Source organism: Drosophila rhopaloa, unplaced genomic scaffold, assembly GCF_018152115.1.
Source record: "Drosophila rhopaloa isolate 14029-0021.01 unplaced genomic scaffold, ASM1815211v1 contig_115, whole genome shotgun sequence".
Classification (NCBI taxonomy): Eukaryota; Metazoa; Arthropoda; class Insecta; order Diptera; family Drosophilidae; genus Drosophila; species Drosophila rhopaloa.
In genome coordinates this window covers 12,191,575-12,214,081 of record NW_025334990.1, presented here as the reverse complement: position 1 = coordinate 12,214,081, position 22,507 = coordinate 12,191,575, and the positions used below count along the sequence as shown (strand labels likewise).

At 42.9% G+C, this 22,507-nt stretch overlaps 1 protein-coding gene across 2 annotated transcripts in view; it reads left to right on the top strand.

Annotated features, from left to right (window-relative positions):
• The first annotated feature begins 195 nt into the window (after positions 1–195).
• LOC108045056 (protein Shroom) overlaps positions 196–22,507 on the top strand; it is a 46,638-nt gene continuing 24,326 nt past the window's right edge. The window contains exons 1-6 of one of the 2 annotated variants that reach the window (XM_017124230.2): positions 196–324; positions 7,564–7,937; positions 18,364–18,599; positions 19,580–19,965; positions 20,671–21,403; positions 21,468–22,479. In XM_017124230.2, coding sequence (XP_016979719.1) covers positions 7,650–7,937; positions 18,364–18,599; positions 19,580–19,965; positions 20,671–21,403; positions 21,468–22,479 — 2,655 coding nt within the window. In that variant the 5' untranslated portion in view covers positions 196–324; positions 7,564–7,649. Of the gene's footprint in view, positions 325–358; positions 670–7,563; positions 7,938–18,363; positions 18,600–19,579; positions 19,966–20,670; positions 21,404–21,467; positions 22,480–22,507 lie in introns of those variants that run through there. The other variant, XM_017124229.2, reaches the window with a different exon arrangement.

Sequence of the window (22,507 nt, the reverse complement as noted above, 5' to 3'; positions counted from 1 at the left end):
TTTAATAGGTATTAAAGGGTATCTATTAGTATTGACGATGTTATTATCGACTATATGTAAAGAGACATTTTCGCAATCCCAGTGAGAGAGAGAGATAGATTGAGGGAGAAAGAGCACAAGTGCGATTGGAGAGGCATGTGGCAGTGGCACACGAGCTTTGCTTTGACTGATCGCGAGTTTCAGTCTTCTTTTGGCTCTCGCAGCGTGTAGTTCGTGAGGAAAAGCGGAAAACCCTAGGAAATTCAGAGCGTTGCATGCCCCGCGATTCGGGGCTCGTGTCCGTGTATTCGTGTACCTGTGTGCCGCGTGTGTGTGTGCTAGCTTGTGAGTTAACAAAAAAATTAAGCAACCAAAAATGCACGAAAAAATTAAATGCAGTTTCTACTCAATGAAAATGCTGTGAATAAGTTTAATCAGCTTCAAGCTCGAGTAAAAAATAAGCAACAGAGAGAGAAGTCACAAAAAACCGAATAAACAACAACAATTAGTGGCCAAAAGCACGAAACGGCATTAAAAAAGTGACAAAAACAAAAGGTGTCGTGTAAAAATGCGCCTGAAAAATTACAAAATTCAGCAAACATAAACAAAAAACAAAACCGTGTACAAAGATCAACCTTCGAGGTTTAAAAAATTTTTCCGCCTAGAAAATAGTTATAATAATCAAAAAAGGTTGAGTGTTGTGCCTGCTTTTGCCTTTTAGGCGGGTGGCAAGAAGTTTCAAATTCTCCCTCTTCTTTATCTTCATCGTATTCTTTGCGTCTTCTCATTTTTTTTCGTGGCTGCTCCAACAAGTTTTCCCCCCAACATTAGCGATTTTTCCAACCAGTTTTTGGCGCTTGCCATTTTCCGCGCTTCAAAACTTCTGCCCCTTCTTCTGCTTCCTCATTTTCTTCGGCATGTGGGGAGTCGAAGAAAGAGTCGGAAAGAAAGAGCGACAGAGAGAGACAGGGATATGGACAAGGTGGAGCTCAAGAGCAGCTGCAAATTTAGCATGGGTCAGTCTCAAAGACGAAACCGTTCCGATCTCGTTTCCATTTCTACACCTTTAACCATTAAACCTGGCTCAGAAAAATCCCCCTAACCGCCCCCAGAAAAATAGATGTCGGGCAGTACGTGTTTTGGATTATTTTCGACTCGCTAAAAAACATTTGCGGTGAGAAACTTAATTCGAAATCCAAATGTATCTTTGAACTGCGCTTGGAATTGTGGTTCGTGAGACCTTCGAAGAAGTTACATAAGCTAATGCACCGAAAAAGATTGAGAGAACTTGAAGCTGGGGGTGTTTTGTTCTAGACTTGATAAAGGAGTGTTAGAACTCGGAACAAAGAAGGTTAAAAAACACTAATGCAATTGAAAAGCTGATAAGGCAGGTAGAGTCAACCAAAGGGAAATGGAAACAATTAGGTTAGTTATATAGAAAAAAAACTAGCGAAGAAAATGTTCATGATACAGAAACAATATGACATATAATTTTTAGTTTCTAATTAATGATTTGTTAATTTTTTGTATCTTTACTCATAATAATTTTCTTTGAATTGGAATTAGATTTAAGAAGTACTTAACTTTCCTTAAGAAACATTCATGTTAAATAAAAGCTTCAATACATTAAATGTTAATAATTTCCTCAGTTATTACTGCTTACTGATTAATCGATCTACTTTTATAATACAAAGAAATTCATAGTAAATTAAATGCAAAGATTGGCCTGCTTTGGCCTAAACAATAAGTGAACCAAAGTCCCCAAGAGAGTGGAAAAATTTGCATAGACAACAAAGCTAGCAGAAAACAAATTCTCGAGTGCTAAAGAATTCCGAGTCTGATTCTGGCAGCGATAACGGATGATAAAGAGCAGGAGAGGCAGAAAGAATAATTCAAATCCCCCCGGCCAGGTGACAGTTCTGCACTGCAATTCAGGGAAAGTGGGCGTTAATGGGCGGGTCCCGAGGGGAAGGAACTGGGAGCAGGCGTAGGGTTTCCATGTCGTTTCCATGTGACGACTTATCAACTGTCGCGGCGGAAGGAGGCGGGATGGGGGGATCGCATAGCATCAACATCAAATACTACTCAAGAATTTCAAAGCAAACTTGTTTGCTCAACTTGCCAGCGATTTGTGGGAGGGTTGGGGGTTTGCTACACAGGAAGAAAGTTGGTATGATTGGACGTCCTTTCAAATGAAAGTATAGGTAATCTGAACTCCTTTAAAACCAAAAAAAGAGAACCAATGACATTAAAATCAGGCAAGGTAATTCACCTTTCGATTTTTTAATACACAAGTAATACATTTGTAGAAACTGAAGAGCTAATAGTAAACATATATAGTTTTTTCTCCGTGTAGGCAGGAAGGTAGGTAGGTGGAAATGGTGGTAAAGGTGGAGGTGGAGCAAACTGAGTTCAATACACTCGGCGGCATTCAGTGACGAACATTTGGCTTTTGGGTGTTTTGAACTCATTTCGAAATGCGTAAAATTTGTTTTGTCTCTCGGTCTTTTATGTATGTGCCTGCCGTTGAAAGATTGATTAAATTATCAAGATGTGTTGTCGAGCGCCAATTGGCTTGCCGATGATCTATTTAATTAGGAAGGCAAACATCCGTGGAATGCGCTGCGAGGCGACCTTGCCATATTTGACGACTGGCTTTTCTATCTGCTTTTCATTCCCAGCCTTTTCAAGTTGTCAACTTCATTGGCAACCCGTTTGCGTTTCTTTTTTTCCTGTTCCCTCTCTCCATGGAGAGTTTTATCTTATCGGGCATTGTTGCCGGCTTGGCAGGCTAAGACTAATTATAATCTTATCTGTCACAACTAAGTAGTGCAAACATCAGTGGAACTGTAACCGAAACAGAAACCCAATGAAACATCACCCGCCGAGAATTCGGGTTCAAATCTGAGATCCCTCATTCGGCGGTGCTGTAAATTCCTCACATAATAAGCCGAAATTTTTGGGAAACAACATGCAAAGTGTTTTCCCAAATTGCGCATAAAAATTGAGTTCCTCTTGCCTGACTCTTGTCTCGCAAAAGCCCAGCTAAGTAAATAAATACTGGCAATGATATAGGGGAGAACACCACCAGAAGAATTCAACAAGCCTGAAAAATAACTTCCCAAGAAATTGCCATTTCATCATTATTTGAGATAGAACGGGAAGCAAAGTAGGAAAAGATTTGCCAAAGGTAAATGCAAATACAGTTGTTTAAGAAGCGATCAAACTTTCTAAGATTGCAGGCATGTTTTGCTGGAATTTCATAAGCCATCGAGCAGTTTTGCGGTAATAAATATTTTTAAGAGATTATTTTCTTAAATTATTACCCATGTTCATAAAGTGTATTTACTTATAAAACTATTTGGGAATGGTTTTTTTACAGAGCTACTGCAATGCAGTCTTTGGTGCATTGCAGACGAGGTGTTATAGTTTCTATACTTCCAGCTATATAAAAAACTTAATTATAATTATGAGTTAGGAAAATTCTAGCAGTTATAGCGTTAAAGTAATTTTATTTTTAAATGTAAAAACCCCTTTTTCTTTTTCCGGGGTTTCCAAGTTTTTGCAATTTATATTTGCAATGCATAGAGTGCGAGGAATTCGCTGAGCAAATATTTGTGCCCCATACCACCTGTATTTATCTGTATCTGTATCTGCCTCCACATAGCAGATACTTTCCACCTTGGGCCAGCATCTCAGCTGTGGAAATGATAAGCGAACAGTGCGACCTTGTTTCCGAAGCCAACGACCTTCGCAATTTACCAAACCAATTACAACTTCCCCGGATAAACAAGAGAAGTAGCATCCTGCTGTGAGATTGTGATCTGGGATCAGGGATGCAGCCTCTGGGATTCGAGATCCGTGATCCGACGGAAGTAAGGTGGAACAATTGTCGGGATCGCAGGATCTGCTTAGGTAGTTGACAGGATCATAAACAAATGCCGCAGGAGAGCTCAAAGAATGAGTTTCAAATCTGCGCTGTCTTTCTCTTTCTTCGTGGTTCCTGCTGGCTCTTTCACTCTGCATGAGGTTTTTCGCGAGGGTTTCTCGGTGTGTGGGTGTTTTCATTTGCAACTACCAAGAAGCGCGGCTTGGGAATATTTTTTTTCCATTCGTTTTCCATCTTTTTGTGTTATTTGTTGCAAGCCAAGCGCGGCGGAGCACTAAAGAAAGCGTTGAACTTGCTGCAGGTTGCAATTGCCAATGTTGCCAGGCCCTTTTTTGCGGAAATCCAGCGAACGAATTACATTTAATTGTAAATTTATGCGTCTGCTTCCTTCCCCCGTCCCCGTCCCCCTGCCCCATTCATTCATTCTTTAACTTAAGGCTTAGTGTAAATGCCGCGCGCTCTTCACCTTTGTGTGAATATTTCTGCAGCAGGTAGTTGTGTGAGAATTGACAAAATTATAATGAGTCGGCAATGTTGAGAGTGCACAGGGAAAAATCATGTACATCATAAGAAATATGAGTTATAACCCTGCTTGTACTAATGTATTTCTCTGGCATTTGTAATGAGATTTTTTACCTAACATAAAACCTAATAACTTTCTTAAATAGAGTTATTGGCCCAAGTAACATAAAGGTTTTTCTAAGTCATTACCTATGAATACTAATATGTATTTAGGATTTATTCCTGGCATTTGAATTCTAGACTTTGGAAATACCTTTCCTATTATTTGTTTGTCAAATTAACAAATTGAGGTGGTAAAATGGAACATATTGGTTGCATTCCAGTGGATTTTTCCAAGTGTGTGCCTGCCAAAACCACGAAACCAACGGCAGCCTTGCCAACACCTCCGCCCAGGTACATAATCATAACACATAACCGGGCAGGTAACAATTTCCATTCATCTTTGTTGCTGCTTTGTTACGCTTGTTAGTAGCTGACACTACACTGCAGAGTAAGACTCCGATTTACGACGACCTTTGGGCCCCTTTTTGCATGCGGCTATCAGGTATCCGGGCATCTCAATCTCGGAACACTCTTTTTTTTTGGAATACGACCACCTACGCCGCGGGTAATATTTGGCAGATACTTTTAAGCTGATAGGCAAACACTTGGCTATGGAATTAAACAGTTTGCTGAAGTGGAAACAGGGGTCACAGTTCAAGAAAAGAACCGAAGGTTGGCATAACAATATCTCAGTGATTTATTGTCCTTTTCAAGAGATTCTCGTTGCGGAGATTAAGATATCAGCAGTCAATAGGAAGATGTTGAAACCGTATTTAATATGCTGTTTTCGTTGAGCATACATATCTTCCTGGATCTACCGAACATTATTGTTAATAGAGATCAATGTGTTTCGCTTTGGCTGGGTTTTTAGCCATTTGTGACCTCGCCATCGATTGGCTGGGCAATAAAAACCCGTTCTGGGGACTCGAACTGGGAGCTGCTAACTGGAATTGGAACTGGGAACCGACTAGCACTTGGTATTGGGATTGCAATCGGGTCTGGGGAGTGTGTGCTCATTTCGATGGCGCCACTCCGATTTTGCATGTTTTCCGCATTTACTTTATGTTTTTTTTGTCATTCTGCATTTTGATGTGGAATTTTTATGGCCAGCAAAAGTGTCTAATTTCGCTGCAGAAAACCGAAAAGCCATTTCAACAGCAATCACAGAGTTGTCGACAAATCGGAAATAACTTTCGAGAAGTGGAGAAGTTGAATTCTACCCAAGGCCATAATTAACAAATTGGTGATTAGCTGGAAAGCTTTCCAAGTCGAAAGTCTGGAGTCTAGGGGGCATGAAAGTGCATGGAGCAATGTCATTGCACTCCTGAAGCTGCAGCAAGCAGATTTATCTACCACGTACTTTGCCCCCATCCCGAAAACAGGCTTCTTCTTTGGGGGCTTCTTGCCAGGGCCTAGGTCTTCTGCTCTTACACAGAGAGAAAACGGAACAAAAATTAGTTTAATAAAAGGTAGTTTGTCGTAGTTTCAAGAAACATCACAATCAGGAAAAAACAAATTATGTAAAACAAACCTGTTCTATATGTATACCTTTTAAATTTATTGAGGAGGCTTATAAATCGCTTAAGAATATTTTTAAGAGTTAACTTTTTTTATTTTTGAAATAACACTCAATCAATGATAAAAATGTTGGAGAAATTAGCGCGTTTCTTTAGGAAATTTTCAATTGGGAGAACATACTTAAACAAGTCTAAAACATAAACTTTCAAGCTTGTTTATCATGGTTGATATATATAAAATGTTTCATTGCTGAGTCAAGATAAGATTCTAGAGTTAAGAATTTCACTTTTGAAATGCTTTATCATGCACCAGACTTAGGATTTCACTTTTTAAATGCTGTGTCATGTGGTAGAATGACTAACTGAATCGAAACCTCAAGAATTACATTCCTAGTATGGAAAGGATTATCTTTCGGCCAGTGTACTTTCGACTTGGTTTTGTGTCTGGGTTTGTCAACAGCCTGGCAGAATCCAGTTTTCGCCTAGGAGCCTGGCCTGCCAGTCGAAGTAGGAGCACAAGTCGATGAGGCCGACGCCGAAGCCTCTGCAGTTCCAATTCCAGTTCCAGTTCTTTGGGACGCGGCTGAAGCGGCTCATAATTATGCATTAAACACTCGAAGTTTACGGGCCAGAAGTGGCAGCTGCAACTGCGGCTTTAATGGACATCAATTTGCATGGAAACCATACAGAAAACGATGACATTTGAAAGAGCCAACTGCGTGGGCCGTTTGCTATATGCTGTCCAACCGAAACGAAACGAAATGCAGTCGCCAAATCGCATTTGAAAATGCACAACAAAAACTTGTTTATTGGCTTAGACCCCTCAGCGTTGTCGCCTCACTGTATATTCGTCTCGTCTCGCGTCTCGTGGGTCAATGTTATGTAAACCTGGTTCACTTTTTTATATTTATTTCTTCTTTTTTTTTCGTATTTTTACCACACACATAATACGCTCAACTTATTACACAAAAACCCAAATAACTCAACAAATATTTACGGACGCAGTCAACAGAAATCGATTCAATTTTCCTCCCTACCTCTGTCTATCTGTCTCTTTCCGTCGCCATATACCCATCTCTTTCGGTCGGCGTCTATGTGGATTCGTCTTACTGGTTTGGCTGCACTGCATTCCAAAGATGCGAGTTGCGGACCGGACCCGATAACAGAAATAAAAGTGCAAAGCAGCCACAACCAACAGTCACCACAAAAAATGTCGCCAGACCAAATTAAAATAATTTAACACATATAATTTCGTGTATTTTTCGCTTACATCATAACTCTTGTCTTGTCTTGTCAAAAGGTGGCCGAAAAATGAGATTGAAATGAAAATCGGGCAGGTCTAATCGCAAAATCACATCAGCAAAAAAGAAGGGGGAGAAAAACTCAAAGATAATTCCTGGTCATAATGCAAAAGGCCTCGGTACTTTACAATTTGAGAGAAAACATATAAAAACTTTTAAGATATAAACTTCCAATCGAAAAAATAACAAACATTTGTAGAGAACTTTTGAAGTACACATATACACAACCATAAAATCAGTTTAAGACTATTCAATTCGAATCACTTTTTGTTACCATCAATTTCATAAGCCTTATCTGTCTGACCCTTCTCAGAGGTGGCCGAAAGATGAGATTGAAATGAAAATCCGGCAGCTCTAATCACAACAAGCGATCGTGAAAATAACCGAAACAAAAACTAAATGAAAATGCGAAATCACAAGGAGAACGGAAACGGCTCGGATCTGAGTGATCCCAAGGTGGCCGGGCAGAAAAACTTGGCCAAAATGGAGCCGGAGAACAACAATAAGATTTCGGTGGTGTCCAAGCTCCTGCTGAAGGATAGTAATGGGGCTACCAGTCGCAGCAGCAATGGCAACATCAGCAGCAGCAACATAAGCAGCAGCAACATCAGCAGCAACAGCAACATCAATAGCAACAGCAACAGCAACGCCAGCTTCAGTTCCGCATCGGTCGCCGGCTCAGTACAGGTAAGTCTCATTTTTTTTCTGTGACAACCGGTTTCGGTTTTCTTTTCTTCGACCGTCTGACTTGTGTGCCTCTTGTTTTATTATTCTTGTTAATAAATCCTCAAAAGCGCGCAGAATTCCAATCGCACGGGGCTGACTCACAGCTCCAAAGACCCGGCTCTCGCCTCTCGGCCAGCAAATGAAACAAAAGTGAAGGCTGAAGAAAAAACAAACAAATGAAACGCAACGAATCAGAGCCGAAAAGCCCACGCACAGTGGGTCTTGGGGGTCTGGGAATTCGATTTTCGATATTCGGACCACTGCAGGTTCCTAATTGAATTATGGGTCTGACCTCCATTTGCATTGCCCAACCCGGGAAGTTTCGTTTTCGATACTCTATATAACATATATATGCCGTGGCAGCATCCACAATATCCACTCTGTGTCACTCAGTCACCCGAAAACGGTACATTTACCACTTGGAGAGCTTTGTTTATTTTTGGGATCATGTGGGGGAATCCGTTGATCGATCAACCGACCGACCGACCACTCCCCATCTTTCTCCTGCGCAGGATGCCAGTTATTAATTGGACAACTGGCCATGAATGAAGCCGTAGGAATGTCGACTTGCGTGTGAAGTTGGTTTCTCGGTGCCAATTGAATGAATGAGTGCTTGTTGTTTTGGTGCTTTTTCTGCTTATGAGATAAAGTGTGGGGTTTGATAAGGAAGCTGTAGAAATTTGGCTCAAGGCGCGGTTCTAAAAATAAAGAGGTTTATTCGCTTTTCCATATATCTCACGAAGCGTAGTCATGAAGTCATTAAACTAATACAAATACTTGTTAAGTAGAAAATGGAAATCCAATTTTCAGTGGAGTTTTAATGGTCCATGAAATTCTTAAAGATATTTATAGTTTATTTTTATTATATTTGAGTTGCTAAGAAAGCCAGTTATACCCCTTTTAAATGCGAGTATCTTGTGGTGCTTCACATAATAGAATAATTACTTTTAATGATTATTTTGTGGCTGCCAAATTCCCAGAATGTTTTGGAATTCTCTCTTTTACTTGCCCCCAATGATCCCATTCTCCCATTAGACACACAGACATGTGTGTGTTTGATTCTGTTTGATTTGCCCCGTCACCCATTAACCTTAACTGAATTATTTGGAGCCAGGGCCGCTGTGTAATCCCACCGGCCGCCATTCGATGATCCACTGTGTGGCAGTGAATGCCACACATTGGAAAATGGATTGGTTTGCGTCTAAAATGCAAAATAATTTACCAAATTAACGGTACCATTATCAACAGCGACGATCCGATCAATCAAAGTGAATCCGATCAATTAAATGTTGCCTCCGAGCGTGGCACAAAGCGTCGAGAAAACAGAGAAGAGAAATGAGCAGTAAGAGGAAAAGAGGTTATGAACAGAATAGACCAGAATGCTAAGAACATAGCTCGAAGATGATGATGGTACACAGATAAAAATTGCAGGTACTGAATACCAATAGGGAAATGGTACACAACATATTGCGATGACACACTGCTTCCAAATGACTTCCATTAAAATATATTTAATACTTTCAAAAGTTCTTAATATTATATGATCTTTAAAATCAGCCTTACATTCATTCTTCATTAAATATTAAATTCTTTTACTATTTCCACTAATTTTTCCCAGTGCAGCTGATCGTGTTGATGATAGCTGGGCGAAGTTGGAGAAATGTGGCTGAGAATTGGAACAGCATTGACCTTATCACCGAAAGCACCGTCTGCAGGGGGCTTTTGATTAATCATCTCCATTCTTAATTGTGGCCCCATCTTCATATGCCGATTGTTATCATCTCTGCGCCTTCCCCCTTTTTTTTTGCTTTTGCAAAATAGCCAGAGATATGTATTTTCCATAGCCTTTGGGCCTGGCTTAGAAGTCGAAAGAGAATGGCCGAGCGGCGATCGATAGATGGATCGATTCGCGGATCGATGGCGGGAAGGTTATTGAACCGCTTTATTCTCGGGCATTTGTAACGTTTTATTTTTTTTAATTTTTTCCATACATTGTGGAGTCTTCCACAAACGCTAATTACTGGCGAGGCGCACGCTTTAGTTCCAGTTATTAGACAAGACTCATACTTCAGCTGGCTTCTAACTCCAGTCCTCATACGCGATCTCGTACTCGTACTCCATCCATTGATGGTGGTCGCACCACCACGCCCCGTCGATCCCTCCCAGCTTAGAACTAGTTTCGGGGTCTGGCTCAGATATTTTTGCATCGATTAGGCCACATTCCACGCACCTATCTCGCGCCGCTGGGCGTTGCAATCTCTTTGGGGCTATTTATAGCTGCAATCGAATTAATTGTGGCCACGCCCCAGCGTTAGTGCCGGAATCTCTGACAAAACAAACTGTAATGGCCCAAGTGGGTAATGGGCAATGGGCAATGGGTAGATGGGTAGATGGTAGAAGGTAATGGCTATGACTGGTAGGCAGTGGCCAATGGGCTTGACGAAGGTCGTCGCTGACCATTCTTCAGCCTCTTCTTTGCTTTAGATGAATGCGCAGATTTCTAAAGAAATATATTTTGGTTATAGATGTAAAGATTTTTTTCTTTATTTTTTTTTGCCTCACTTGGGTTTTTTTTTGTATTACTTCTTTTTTCTGTCGAATCAGCCAAATCACTTGACGCTGCACTGGAATCTTTTTTATGTATTTGTATGTTGGTAAAGTTCAAGTGTTTGTTGGGGCTAAAACTGAAGCGTGAGCTGATCAAGTTGAAGCCAGTGGGGCACCTTAATCGTCGCTTCATTTCCGCGCAGAGCTTTCCTTTTAGCTGCGGAAATGATCGCCTATTTTGCCAAAAGAGATCTCGGAAAGCCGAACTAGCCCATCGAGTTGCGCAATTAGGGGAGGCAAAGCGGTCTGGTCTCCGCCTCAATGGTTAACACTCTGGGCGGTAAGAGGGGTCTTTTAGTTTGGGATTACCCATAAGCTTCGAGTACCTAAGAGTTCCAAGAAATATGTAACATAATTTAGGAATTTAGCGCAGAACCCAAGTCCACTCATTGAAAATATTTGACGCCCTCGGGTGTACATAATTTTTATTGTTTGAGTATTTTTATTAAGTGCTACAAGTCTTCATTCCTTTAAATTGTTAAAGGTTTGTAAAAGATATTCTTAGTTTTCTATCCAAAAATGTTTATAGTCAGGAAACATATTTTCTTGTATGAAAAAGGAAATCGATTCTGCTTGGGTATTTGTGTAGCTTCAAATCTTAGGGTTAATGAATATGGTTTATTTGATTTTCATATAAAAAAGATCTGGTTTTCTTTACCCATTCTATTATAATTACGCCGAGAGTATCCCACCATCGATGCTCGCTGGCATTTCCTCGGCCTGTCTTCTATTTCATTTTCATTTCAAATGCCTGTCGAACGCTTCAAGCTCAGCTCAGCTCAGTTCAGTTGAGCTCGGCTCTTAACGCTCATTAGTTCTCTAAGTCCGCCAGCCCCAACTCTCGACTTGTTTCTCACACACCACACGCCACATAGGAGGCTTCAGCTCTGCAATTAATTAATGCCAACAGTCCGGCAGCAACATCAACAGCAACAGCAGCAACAGCAACAGCAGCAACATCAGCAACAGCAACATTGGCAGCAGCAACATCAACAAAAAGCAGCAACAATGCCGCCTGACAGCGCTAAATTCTAGCCAGATTCCAGCTAAATTGTTTTGGCTTGTCTTTGAACTCGAACCGCCAGCTCAAGCTTCTTCCTTCCCTTGTACTTGTACTGCCGATAGTTTGCATTTTTTCAGGAGAAAAAGAAAAAAATTATAACAAATAATTGCGGTGCTCTTGCGACAGGTGCACCCTCCTTCATCTTTATCCGGCATTCTGCCCCCCGGAAAAATGTTGAGGAAAATTTCACCTATGTCGCTCGGCTGCGGAATCCATTGTTCCGGACCTGGAAATGCTCGGCTCATTGTATGCACTTCTTCTGGCCATGGGCCATGAAGATTTCTTTATGAGCGAGCACTGCCTTAATTAATTAACAGGCCAAGTGAAAATGCATTTGGCCAGGTGCCGTTGGCTCTGCTCTGCTCTCCTAGCCAACTTCGATTTCATTTTCCGCTGGAGTTGCCACTGGCTGCTTTTCGGCTAGTTCTTGAACCCACACGAGCAACAAATTTCACTTTTGTTTCTCCTCCAGCAACGGCAGACAAAGCGACATTCGAGCCACGAAAATTTTGAGGTCAACAGCAAGAAGCGGAGAGACGAGAGGCGAGAGACTCGTTCCCATTACCGGAGATTCATTCGTCTGCTCGCCGTTTTGGCCAAAAGTGGCCGCAAACATTGTTGCCATCTGAAGTTTGCGGCTGGAGACCATTGAAATTCTTGCCATCGAACTGAAACTCTCCGTAATTTAATGCCAACTTAGAAGCCTCAAGAGGCGCAACTCGAGCGACAGCTGCCCTTTCGATCCAGTTGCAATTTGGCCAAAGTAAACATGATTTGCCATTTCGATTTTCTGTGTTGTCATCCGGCAGCCAGCTGGAGGATCGTATCCTCAACGCTGGAAAAACAGAAAGTGACCGAGTGAAAGATTTTCGGCTTTCTAATTGGATCTGAAAAAGAGTCACCACTTTTTCTGCGATTTTTTCGTCGGTTTTCGTTGGCCTGACTTCGCCTGGCCAGTCCAGTGGGGCTTGGCTAATTAAGGGTCTCGCAGCAGGGCTAATTATGGCAAATATTTTCCATTGGCATATGTGTGAAAGTGAGACCAAGAAGCGCAAAATGGGAACCAACTTGCTGTCTGCTGCTGAAAATGACTCCATCCACACAGTTTTTGGTTGCGCTCCGCTGGCCGAACTAAACTGAACAAAGCCGAACTGGATATATGCATATATAAATTGCGATATTTGTACGTGTTCTTCTGACCTTCTGGAGCTGGCATTCTCCCGCATCTCGAGAACCAGTTGGGGTTGCTGCACTGCAAATAAAAATAGTTCAAGGAAAGTTGGGAGGTTTACAAATATGAGGATTTTATTCTAAGAACCTGATGCTACAATGCTACATTAATTGACTTCATAGGAATTTATAATATTAAATGGAATCTTAACATAATTATTTACGTTATTTAGTTTGGTTTCTAACATATAAATTTAAAAGAATTTCATCCTTACGCATAATATAAACTGGTTAAGAAAGCACTGAAATTCATTTGTTTTTAATTTTCAGCCTTTTTGCTTGAAATTATATGTATATGTTTTATATGTATAGATCAGTTGGGGTTATACACGGCAAAAATCATAAAATTATCCAATAAAGACGGAATTTTCTCCGTGTGCCTGGGCAATTTATTTGTTCTTGTCGCAGTCTCCTTTTTGGCCGGGCCCGTTGAGGTTGAGTTGCGTTCCTCGGTTGGTCATGTTCGTTCTTATTTGCTGCACGCCTGAAACTTATCACTGGCCATAAATCTAGCCGCATGCCAAGCCGGGCCAAGTCGGCATACCAGACCAGTGGATACGATACGAAACGATACCAGTGGATGCCAGTGGACCAGACGAGTGGATGCCAGCGGATCTGACCAGTTGCCATGCCATGACCATTACCAGTTCTCGGCCGTTTGGCCAGTTTCGCCAATAATATTAACGCCACAACAAGCGGCCATTGAGGTCAAGGATGCCTCGGATCCTGATCCCCAGTAAATCCATTTCACTGCATTGCATAAACTCATTCCCACTAATGAGACTCACCCACCGCTAGCTGCCAAAAATTATTACTAATGAACCGCAGATTCACTTTCATCGGTGGCCCACTTAAAGGGATTCACCGCCAGTTGGCCAGTTCTCCAGTTGTCCAGTTGGCCAGACGTCCGATCACTTGACAGCTGGCGAAAGGAGTCGAAATCGAAGTGCCAGGCGTCATCGCCGTCCTCGCCTTTCCCCGCTTTTCCCCAACTTTCCCCGAAAGTGTGAGTCTCGTCGGGACCTCCCGAGCTCGCTGCCACTTTGATTTTATAAAGCCAAGAGCTACGCAATCTGCGGCGGTGGAAACGAGCGAAATAAGTATTCATGCTGTCGGCCATTGTACAGTGGTTCCAAAGGAGTCGTTTTGGGAAGAAGAATGTAGACCACTATATTTAAATTTGTTTAGGCCATGCATTTTATATTAATTTTTGTTTGCTTGGGTTATTACCTAACAAATCCTAATATTCAACTAAAGGTATTCTAATCTTGATTTAATAAAGTTAATCTTATACAAAGGATACAAATTGCTTCTAAGTATCTCGAGTCTTAAAGAGTTATCATTAACTATTTAACTTATACTCGCCTGTAGCACTTTTTTATATGAAATACATTAGGTTATCTTTAATCAGCAATCCTTTGTTTTGGGTTTTTTTGCATTTGCCATTATTCAACCCAATGTGCGACCACTTTTGGCCTGGCTCGCACTGCCGTTTTGTGACTGTGTCCAATTTGGGCGCAGATTGACAGCGATATGCGTTTAATTTGACGATAAATGGCCAATATAGCACGCAAGCCGAGTTGGGGGGAGTTCAGCAGGCAGGACTCGGGATTTCGGGCTCTTTGCAATTCAATTCTAATGCTCGAGGCCCGCGGGCTTCCCCGACTCGTTCGTGCTCTCGCCAATTGCCAAATTCAAATCCAAATCGCAGCACGATCCAAGCTGAAGTTGAAGTTGAAACTGAAGCCGAGAGGTTGAAGCTAAGTCTGAATTTGAAGCTAAAGCTGATGCTGATGCTGAATCTGAATCCGAATACGAAACTGAAGCTGAAGCTGAAGCTTGGCCACGTTGGCAACTGACACGTTTGCTCGCATTTTGATTGCAATTTCTTTTCTTTGGCCGACTCTCCGCTGGAAAGAGTCAAATTCGTGTTGGCCATTAAAAGCCAGCGACAATGGAAAACGCAAATCAAAATAGCTGTGGCAGAAAAATTTACAAATTTTCCTCACGAAATCATTGTGGCCAAAATAAAAGCCAAGCTGATCGGAGACACGAAAATCTCCAGTTGTCTGCATTCTCGCTGCGAATTCCGCATCTTTTGCGAGACATGTGGGCGGCTGTCAATCTGTCGCTGTCTCTTTTTCTGGCGCTTTTGCCGTCTCTCTCTCCCACTCTGGCCCCCTTGTTGCTGTCTCTTATCACGCGACGCAGAGCGTCTGACAGTCTGACTAACTGACCTTCTTGCGAGGCATGAGTCAAGCGTTTCGGTGATAGCCAGCGTTACTTCCAAACAAAGTCTACTGGATCCAAGCCAAAGCGGTCTGACTAATGCAATACAGTGTAGCTTTTATTAATTAAATTTGCATAAAGATATTTACATAATTAACAATGATTCTTTCAATAAATTGTGGTTATACAAAAACCATTGTATAGATAATATTGTTTAGATATCTAATATTTGATTACTCAAACTTTACTTTACTTTTTATGCATGGTATAGTTACAGAAAAACTTAATAAAATAAACAAATTATTAAACCCGATTTGGTCTACATATCTCAAAGAAAAAATAATATATTATATATTTCATATTTGGAAAGCGCAAGCCATTTATCATATTGTCAATAATTTTAAGACCTAGTTGAAATCCCATAAAACTATTATCATTAACTAAAAGAAAGATAAATTTCGTATATTTTTTAAAAGAGTGTCCCCCTGTACTATAATCTCTTTTTGAGGAATGGGAAAAACAATTAAACTAAACGGAAACCGAGTTGTCCAAACAATCAAACGTTTGTGGCATTTTTCTTGAGTAATGTGACTATTAACCCGCTAGGTTTACCCAAAGCTTCGCTGGCGGGCTTCCGCTCTATTGATATAATTTTAATGGTTTTACAAATATTACGCATACGCCCAGGTGCTCGCGGTCACCTTTCCCCAGCAGTTTCCCAGGCAATTTGTTTTGCTTTTCCTGCAGGCAGCATGTCGGGCACTTAGCACAATTCATCAAGTGATTTATTTAACACGCGCCGCGCATTCGGACGGAAGTTTGATTTCGCCCGTGGCACGGGATCATTAAGAATCCCACTCCAGCGGATCCAGCTGTGACCCACTGCACCAGTTAAGATCTCCGCTTCAGATCCCACTTGGTCTTCATCTCCATCTCCATCTCTATCTGCAACTCCAACTCCATCCCGGATTTTGGCCCTGGCCATTGATTTATGGTGCTGCCGGAGCTGCTCATCCAGAGCAATTTCACATGGGCACACAGCTGTGGCCGATAATTATGGGTTTTGGGCCAGAAAGGTTTCTCTAGGAATAAAATGGGCCAAAAGGCAGCGAAGGCAAAGTAAAGGGCCCCGTGGGACAGTTGCTGATTTAAATTCGTGTTAGAGAGACAAAATAATTACGGCAATTGGGCAGAAAAAACCCGAAAAAACTCAGGCGAACTGAAATGAAACTGCACGACGATCGACTGACTGAATGACTGACTGGCTGACTGGGTGAGTGAGTGAATGAATGACTCCACTTTGAGCCGGAGTCTTGGAGTCTTGGGAACATTCGGAGAGTGGCTCGGAACCATTAAAATTCTTGGCGATGCGCCCTAGGCAAAATCCAAAACCAAAAAAAAACCAGAGAGGGAGACCTAAGTAGTTGACCCAGAAAACGATTCTATTGCATATCGGCAACTGTCAGTCATGTGATTCATTATTATTATTGTTATTATATGTATTTGCCATTAAGCATTTATGATTTTCTGATTTATTTCAGCTGCTTTTGTGGCGCCAAAGTCAAAAAGACAATCAGCAGCTGCTGCCCACGTAGCTACCAACAAAAGCACATATAAATATATATATATATATATCGTTAAAAAAAAACCTCTACAATCCCCAATCTCAATGCAATCGAGACTTCAAGCCAAGTCAGTCAAGTGGCTTAAGGCTTGGTCTTGTAACGTTTCGTTTTCGTTATTTTGAGCGTTAGTTTTATTTTGAGTCGACTTATATTTTTCCCCTGTCGCTGTTTCTCCATGTGTTTCGGCTTTATGCTCGAGTATTTACAATTCGATTTGGTTTACGAGAGTCGCAGGCGCAAACATCCAAAAATTAAGTATACGACACGAGGGCTGGCAAGCAAATTGACTTGATGAGTTGATGAGTGGTGGCGAATTTCGGGGGTAAATGTGGCTGAGTGGGAGTCTCATAAACTGTGATCACAGTGGTAATAAATGTTTAACAGGGAAAATGGTGACTGTGACTTGATTTATTGAAAAATACCTATTCAATTGATTTATTATGAGCTGATTGCAAGCTTTGAAACGGTCATAAAAGTAAAAGTATGGGCTTTTAAATATAAAGATAAATTGGCAAACAGACAAATTAGTCTAGATTTAGACAAATTTTTAGTACTCAAATGTTGGTTTTATGTTTACTTTCACATTTTCAAACTATAATAAAGCCAATAGAATATTAAATGATCTATTATTTATGATAAAAAATTCTTGAATTAAAATGTTGTTATCTATGCAATTAATCTATACAATGATTAAACGATGATTACAATATTAACTTCATATTAGCAAAAACGTATGAATCAATAAATCAATAAAATCCAGCTGATAGTAAAAGTGAAAAGAAAAGCATACATTATAGAAACAAATAGTAATTAAAGATAACGTGTTACTCATTTTGTTTGTGAATGAATAAGCAATGATTCTGAAAGATTACTTAGTGGACTACTTCCTGTTTATTTCATGCTCTAGGCTTGGACAATATTTAATGACTTTGAGTTCAACGACTGTGGTCACTGTTTGCTGGAAATATTAGATACCCATGAATTCACCCATGAATACCCATGAATTCACCCAACTTAAGTGCTGTTTACCCAAAACGCAATCCATGAAATGATCATGTTATCGATCTCGTATTTTTACGTTACCAAATTTTCACCGAATCCAGTGAACTTGGTCACCGTATCGCAGCATGAATCACTGCTGGAAGGCTTGGAGCCCTGCTCATGTGGCTCCAATCCGCTCGCCTTGTGCACACCATTACTTAATCCGGCTTATTATGGACGCTCCGCTTGGCGGTTGTGTCTGCATCCGTCGGTGCCCCCATACCCCCCTGCACCTCTACCCCCCTCGACTCCCTCCCACGATTTGCCTGCTGGTTATGTACATAATATATATGCTTTGGCAACATCGCAAGTTTGGCTATTGCCGCTGCACTTCAAATATGTTTTTTCGTCGGCAATTGCATTGCCTGCACTGCAATAATTTTCACTTAATTATCTAATGATCGACCGAGGGACTATTGTCTATTGTTGTTTTTTTTTTTTGGTTTGGCTTAAGCTTTGACCGTAATTATGGTTGCGGATCATTTGCAAATGTGAGCTATCCGGTCAGCGGCGGTCACATAACTAATGATTAAACCATTTAAATGCTTCGAACTTATGCAACAGCGATTTCTCTTGTCCAAATCTCTTGCAGGATGATATGCCGCACCACAACAGCAGCCAATTGAGTCAACTGAGCCAGCACCACCAGTCGATTGACCAGTGCGGACTCACCCAGGCCGGATTGGAGGAGTACAACAACAGATCCTCCTCGTACTACGACCAGACGGCCTTCCACCACCAGAAGCAGGCCTCCTATGCCCAATCCGAGGGCTACCACAGCTATGTGTCAAGTTCGGATTCCACATCGGCCACGCCATTTCTGGATAAGTAAGTTGTCGTGGAAAAAAAGGGGGAAAATATCTGGTGTACAGAGAAAGAAATAAGGGAAATCATTGCACTTGAAAACCTTTTTTATTAGAAACAATTAACTTTACATGGATCATTTAACGTTTTTAAGAAACTTGGATCTTTAGAAGGCAAATATATGTTTTTGTGTCCATAAACAGAATATGTATTTGTATCGCAACAAATTGAAAGTATTATTTTGATAGGTAAAAGAAAAGTTTGCATTTTAGTCAACAAACTTAACGATCTGTTGACTTCTTTGATGACACATTTATGTTTTTGTGTCTATAAACAGAATATGTATTTTCTGAATTTGCATAGCAACAAATTGAAAGTATTATTTTGATAGCTAAAAGAGTAGTTTACATTGTAGTCAACAAACTTTACGATCTGTTGACTTCTTTGATAATACATTTGCTGTGTAATTTTCTCTCCGTGTGGCTGCATTGCAAACACGTTTTCCGCGCACATACTCGCATCAAATGCCGAACGACAATTATGAATTTTATTTGTACACTAAAAAACGCCATAAAAAATTCTTGGTAACGCAAACACATGAGATTCAGTGCGCAGACGGAGCAAAGAAATAAAACCGAAAACGAGCAGCTTAAGCTTGACTCTCAAGGTCTTCATAACTCAGTCTCCGTCTCCGGTTTTAGCTCTATTTTCTGTCTGAATGACTGTCTGTCTGTCTGAGTGTCTGATTGTCCGACTGTCGGACTATCCAACTATCTGAACTTGCCCCAAGTGGCGAAGAGAGTCCGCTTCTGGCTCTATTGCCCGATGCGAAGGCTAAGCAAGAAATTCAAGTAATTGCGGCCATGCGAAAAGCAGAAACCAGAAATCGCAAATTTCTGTAGCACGCAATGATTTGCCAAAAAGCTCAGTTCGAGGTACTTTTAATGTTGAACGCCAACTTCAACTTATTCCAATTCCAACTGGCTGTGTTGTTCTATTTGCAGATTACGTCAGGAGAGCGATCTTCTGTCGCGGCAGTCGCATCATTGGTCGGAGAACGACCTCTCCTCCGTTTGTAGCAACTCGGTGGCGCCATCGCCCATTCCGCTCTTGGCCCGCCAGTCCCACCCCCATTCCCATTCCCATTCGCACTCCCATTCCCATTCCAACTCCCACTCCCACGGCCACGCCCACTCCCATGCCAACTCCTCCGCCTCCTCATCCAGTTCGAGCAACAACAATAGCATCACCATCAGCAACGGCAGCAGCAGCAACAACAACAACAGCTCGGAGAGCACTTCCTCCACGGAAACCCTCAAATGGCTGGGCTCCATGAGCGATATTTCCGAAGCAAGTCATGCCACCGGCTATAGCGCCATCGCCGAATCAGGTAAGTCATCCAGTAAATAGATAAGTTCGGGATTGTCATTAAAACTTTAAATAGAATTTAAAAGTCTCTGAAATAAAAAAAACCATTGTGATCTGCCATTTTTGTAAATTCAGAAAGCTTTTTAAGTTCTTGTATCTTAAAAATTATGTAAATTTTATCCATTTCTCAAAGAAACAAATGTATTAAAACAAAGCGAATTTTCGTAAATTCATAGAGCTTTTGTAAATTATAAGATGATGTCAAATTCTTCGGTTTCTGAAAGTAAAAAAAAGAAAAGGGAATATAATTCGTAGACTTTATATTTATTTTAAAATAGTTTTTTACGACTTGTGAGAATCGTTAGAAAATATAGAGGTCTGATTTTACGTGGATTTTAACAATACATTGATTTTTGGCAATCTCTAAAGTTTGATATTTTCATAAAGATAGTTAATAAACATGTATAAAAACCTGAAAGTTAAGGAATTTGGATTCAAGCACTGACAATCGTGGCCATAATTCGAGTGGGGTCACAGTGGCAGTCTCAGTTTTCGGGGGGTGAATGCTTGGCCAGTTGTAATAAGAGAAGGTAGCCCAAAGTATTGGGCGACTGGCGGGCGAACCCACTCCCCCACGACCTTGGCTCACTGCTGGCCCACTTTTACTTGGCACAACTCCTTTTAGAATGGCCGAGGACACGCCCTAACCGTTCTCCCTTCGTTGCAGTTTCCTCCTCGCAGCTGATTGTGCACAGCTCCCGGGTGCTGACCCCCAAGCGCCATCATAGCGAGAGCGTGCTGTACCTGCACGACAACGACTCGGTCCCGGCGACCTCGCCCACTGGCAGCAACTCCTCCGAGACGATCTCCGAGGAGGGCAGTGGCGAGCCACCAGTGGTGGTGCAACCACTCCGCATCCAGCACCGCCACAGTCCCAGCTATCCGCCCGTGCACACCTCAATGGCGCTGCACCACTTCGAGCACCACCAGCTGCAGCAGGATCACCAGCTCCAACGCCACCACACCAACACACAAAGTTCCTTGCTGGAGTTGGCCTCGCCCACGGAGAAGCCTCCTCGCTCCCTCCTCGGCCAGTCCCACTCCATGGGCGATCTCCAGCAGCAGCAGCAGCATCAGCATCTGGGCAGATCCGCTGGCCAGCAGCACAAGTCCAGCATTTCGGTGACCATTTCCAGCAGCGAGGCGGTGGTCACCATTGCACCCCAACCGCCGGCTGGAAAGCCCAGCAAGCTGCAGTTGTCCCTCGGAAAGTCAGAGGCACGCAGCTGCAGTACACCCAACATGGGGGAGCAGAGTCCCACGAACAGCATCGATTCCTACCGCAGCAACCACCGCCTGTTCCCGGTGAGCACCTACACGGAGCCGGTGCACAGCAACACCTCGCAGTACGTGCAGCATCCCAAGCCGCAGTTCAGCTCCGGGCTGCACAAGTCCGCCAAGTGAGTATTTCAGATATATAGACCCTAATCAGTTAACTAATATATATTGGGGATTACCCTCTAGACTTCCTGTGATAACGCCAGCGGGGGCCACTGTGCAGCCCACCTGGCACTCGGTGGCCGAGAGGATCAACGACTTTGAGCGAAGCCAGTTGGGCGAGCCGCCCAAGTTCGCGTACTTGGAGCCCAGCAAGATGCACATCATCTCGAATCCGGCCTTGAAGGCCCTGCAGAAGAACGCGGTGCAGTCCTACGTGGAGCGGCAGCAGCAGCAGCAAAAGGAGGAGCAACAGCTGCTGCGTCCGCACTCGCAATCGTATCAGGCGTTGCATGTGGAGCGCAAGTCTCTGCCGAACAACCTCAGTCCCATAATGGTGGGTCTGCCCACGGGCAGCAGCTCCTCGTCGACGCGGGACTGCAGCTCACCCACTCCGCCGCCACCGCCGCCCCGCTCGCGTAGCCTGCTGCCCAATCTCCTGAGGCGCTCCAGTTCGGCCTCGGACTATGCCGACTTCCGGGAACTGCATCAGGCTCAGGGGCAGGTGAAGGCGCCCAGCATAAGGAACATAAGCAATGCCGAGAAGATGTCCTTCAATGACTGCGGAATGCCGCCACCACCGCCACCGCCCAGGGGTCGATTGGGTGTCCCGACCAGACGCACTTCCTCGGCCACGGAATACGCTCCCATGCGGGACAAGCTGCTGCTGCAGCAGGCCGCCGCCTTGGCCCACCAGCAGCATCACCCTCAGCAGCACCGCCACGCCCCACCACCCCATGCGCCGCCCGAGCGTCCGCCCAAGCATCCCAATCTCCGGGTGCCATCGCCGGAGTTGCCGCCGCCGCCGCATAGCGAACTTGACACCAGTTACACGTTCGATGAGCCACTGCCGCCGCCACCGCCGCCGGAAGTGCTCCAGCCACGCCCACCGCCCTCGCCCAACCGGCGGAACAGCTTCGCTGGCCCATCCACAGCCACATCCACACGTCGCACCGCCTACGCAGCACCGCCGCCCCCAGCGGGCTCCATCGCTCCCAAGGTGCCACCGCTGGTGCCCAAGAAGCCAACGAGCTTGCAGGTGGGTCGTCAACTACTGTTTGGTAATT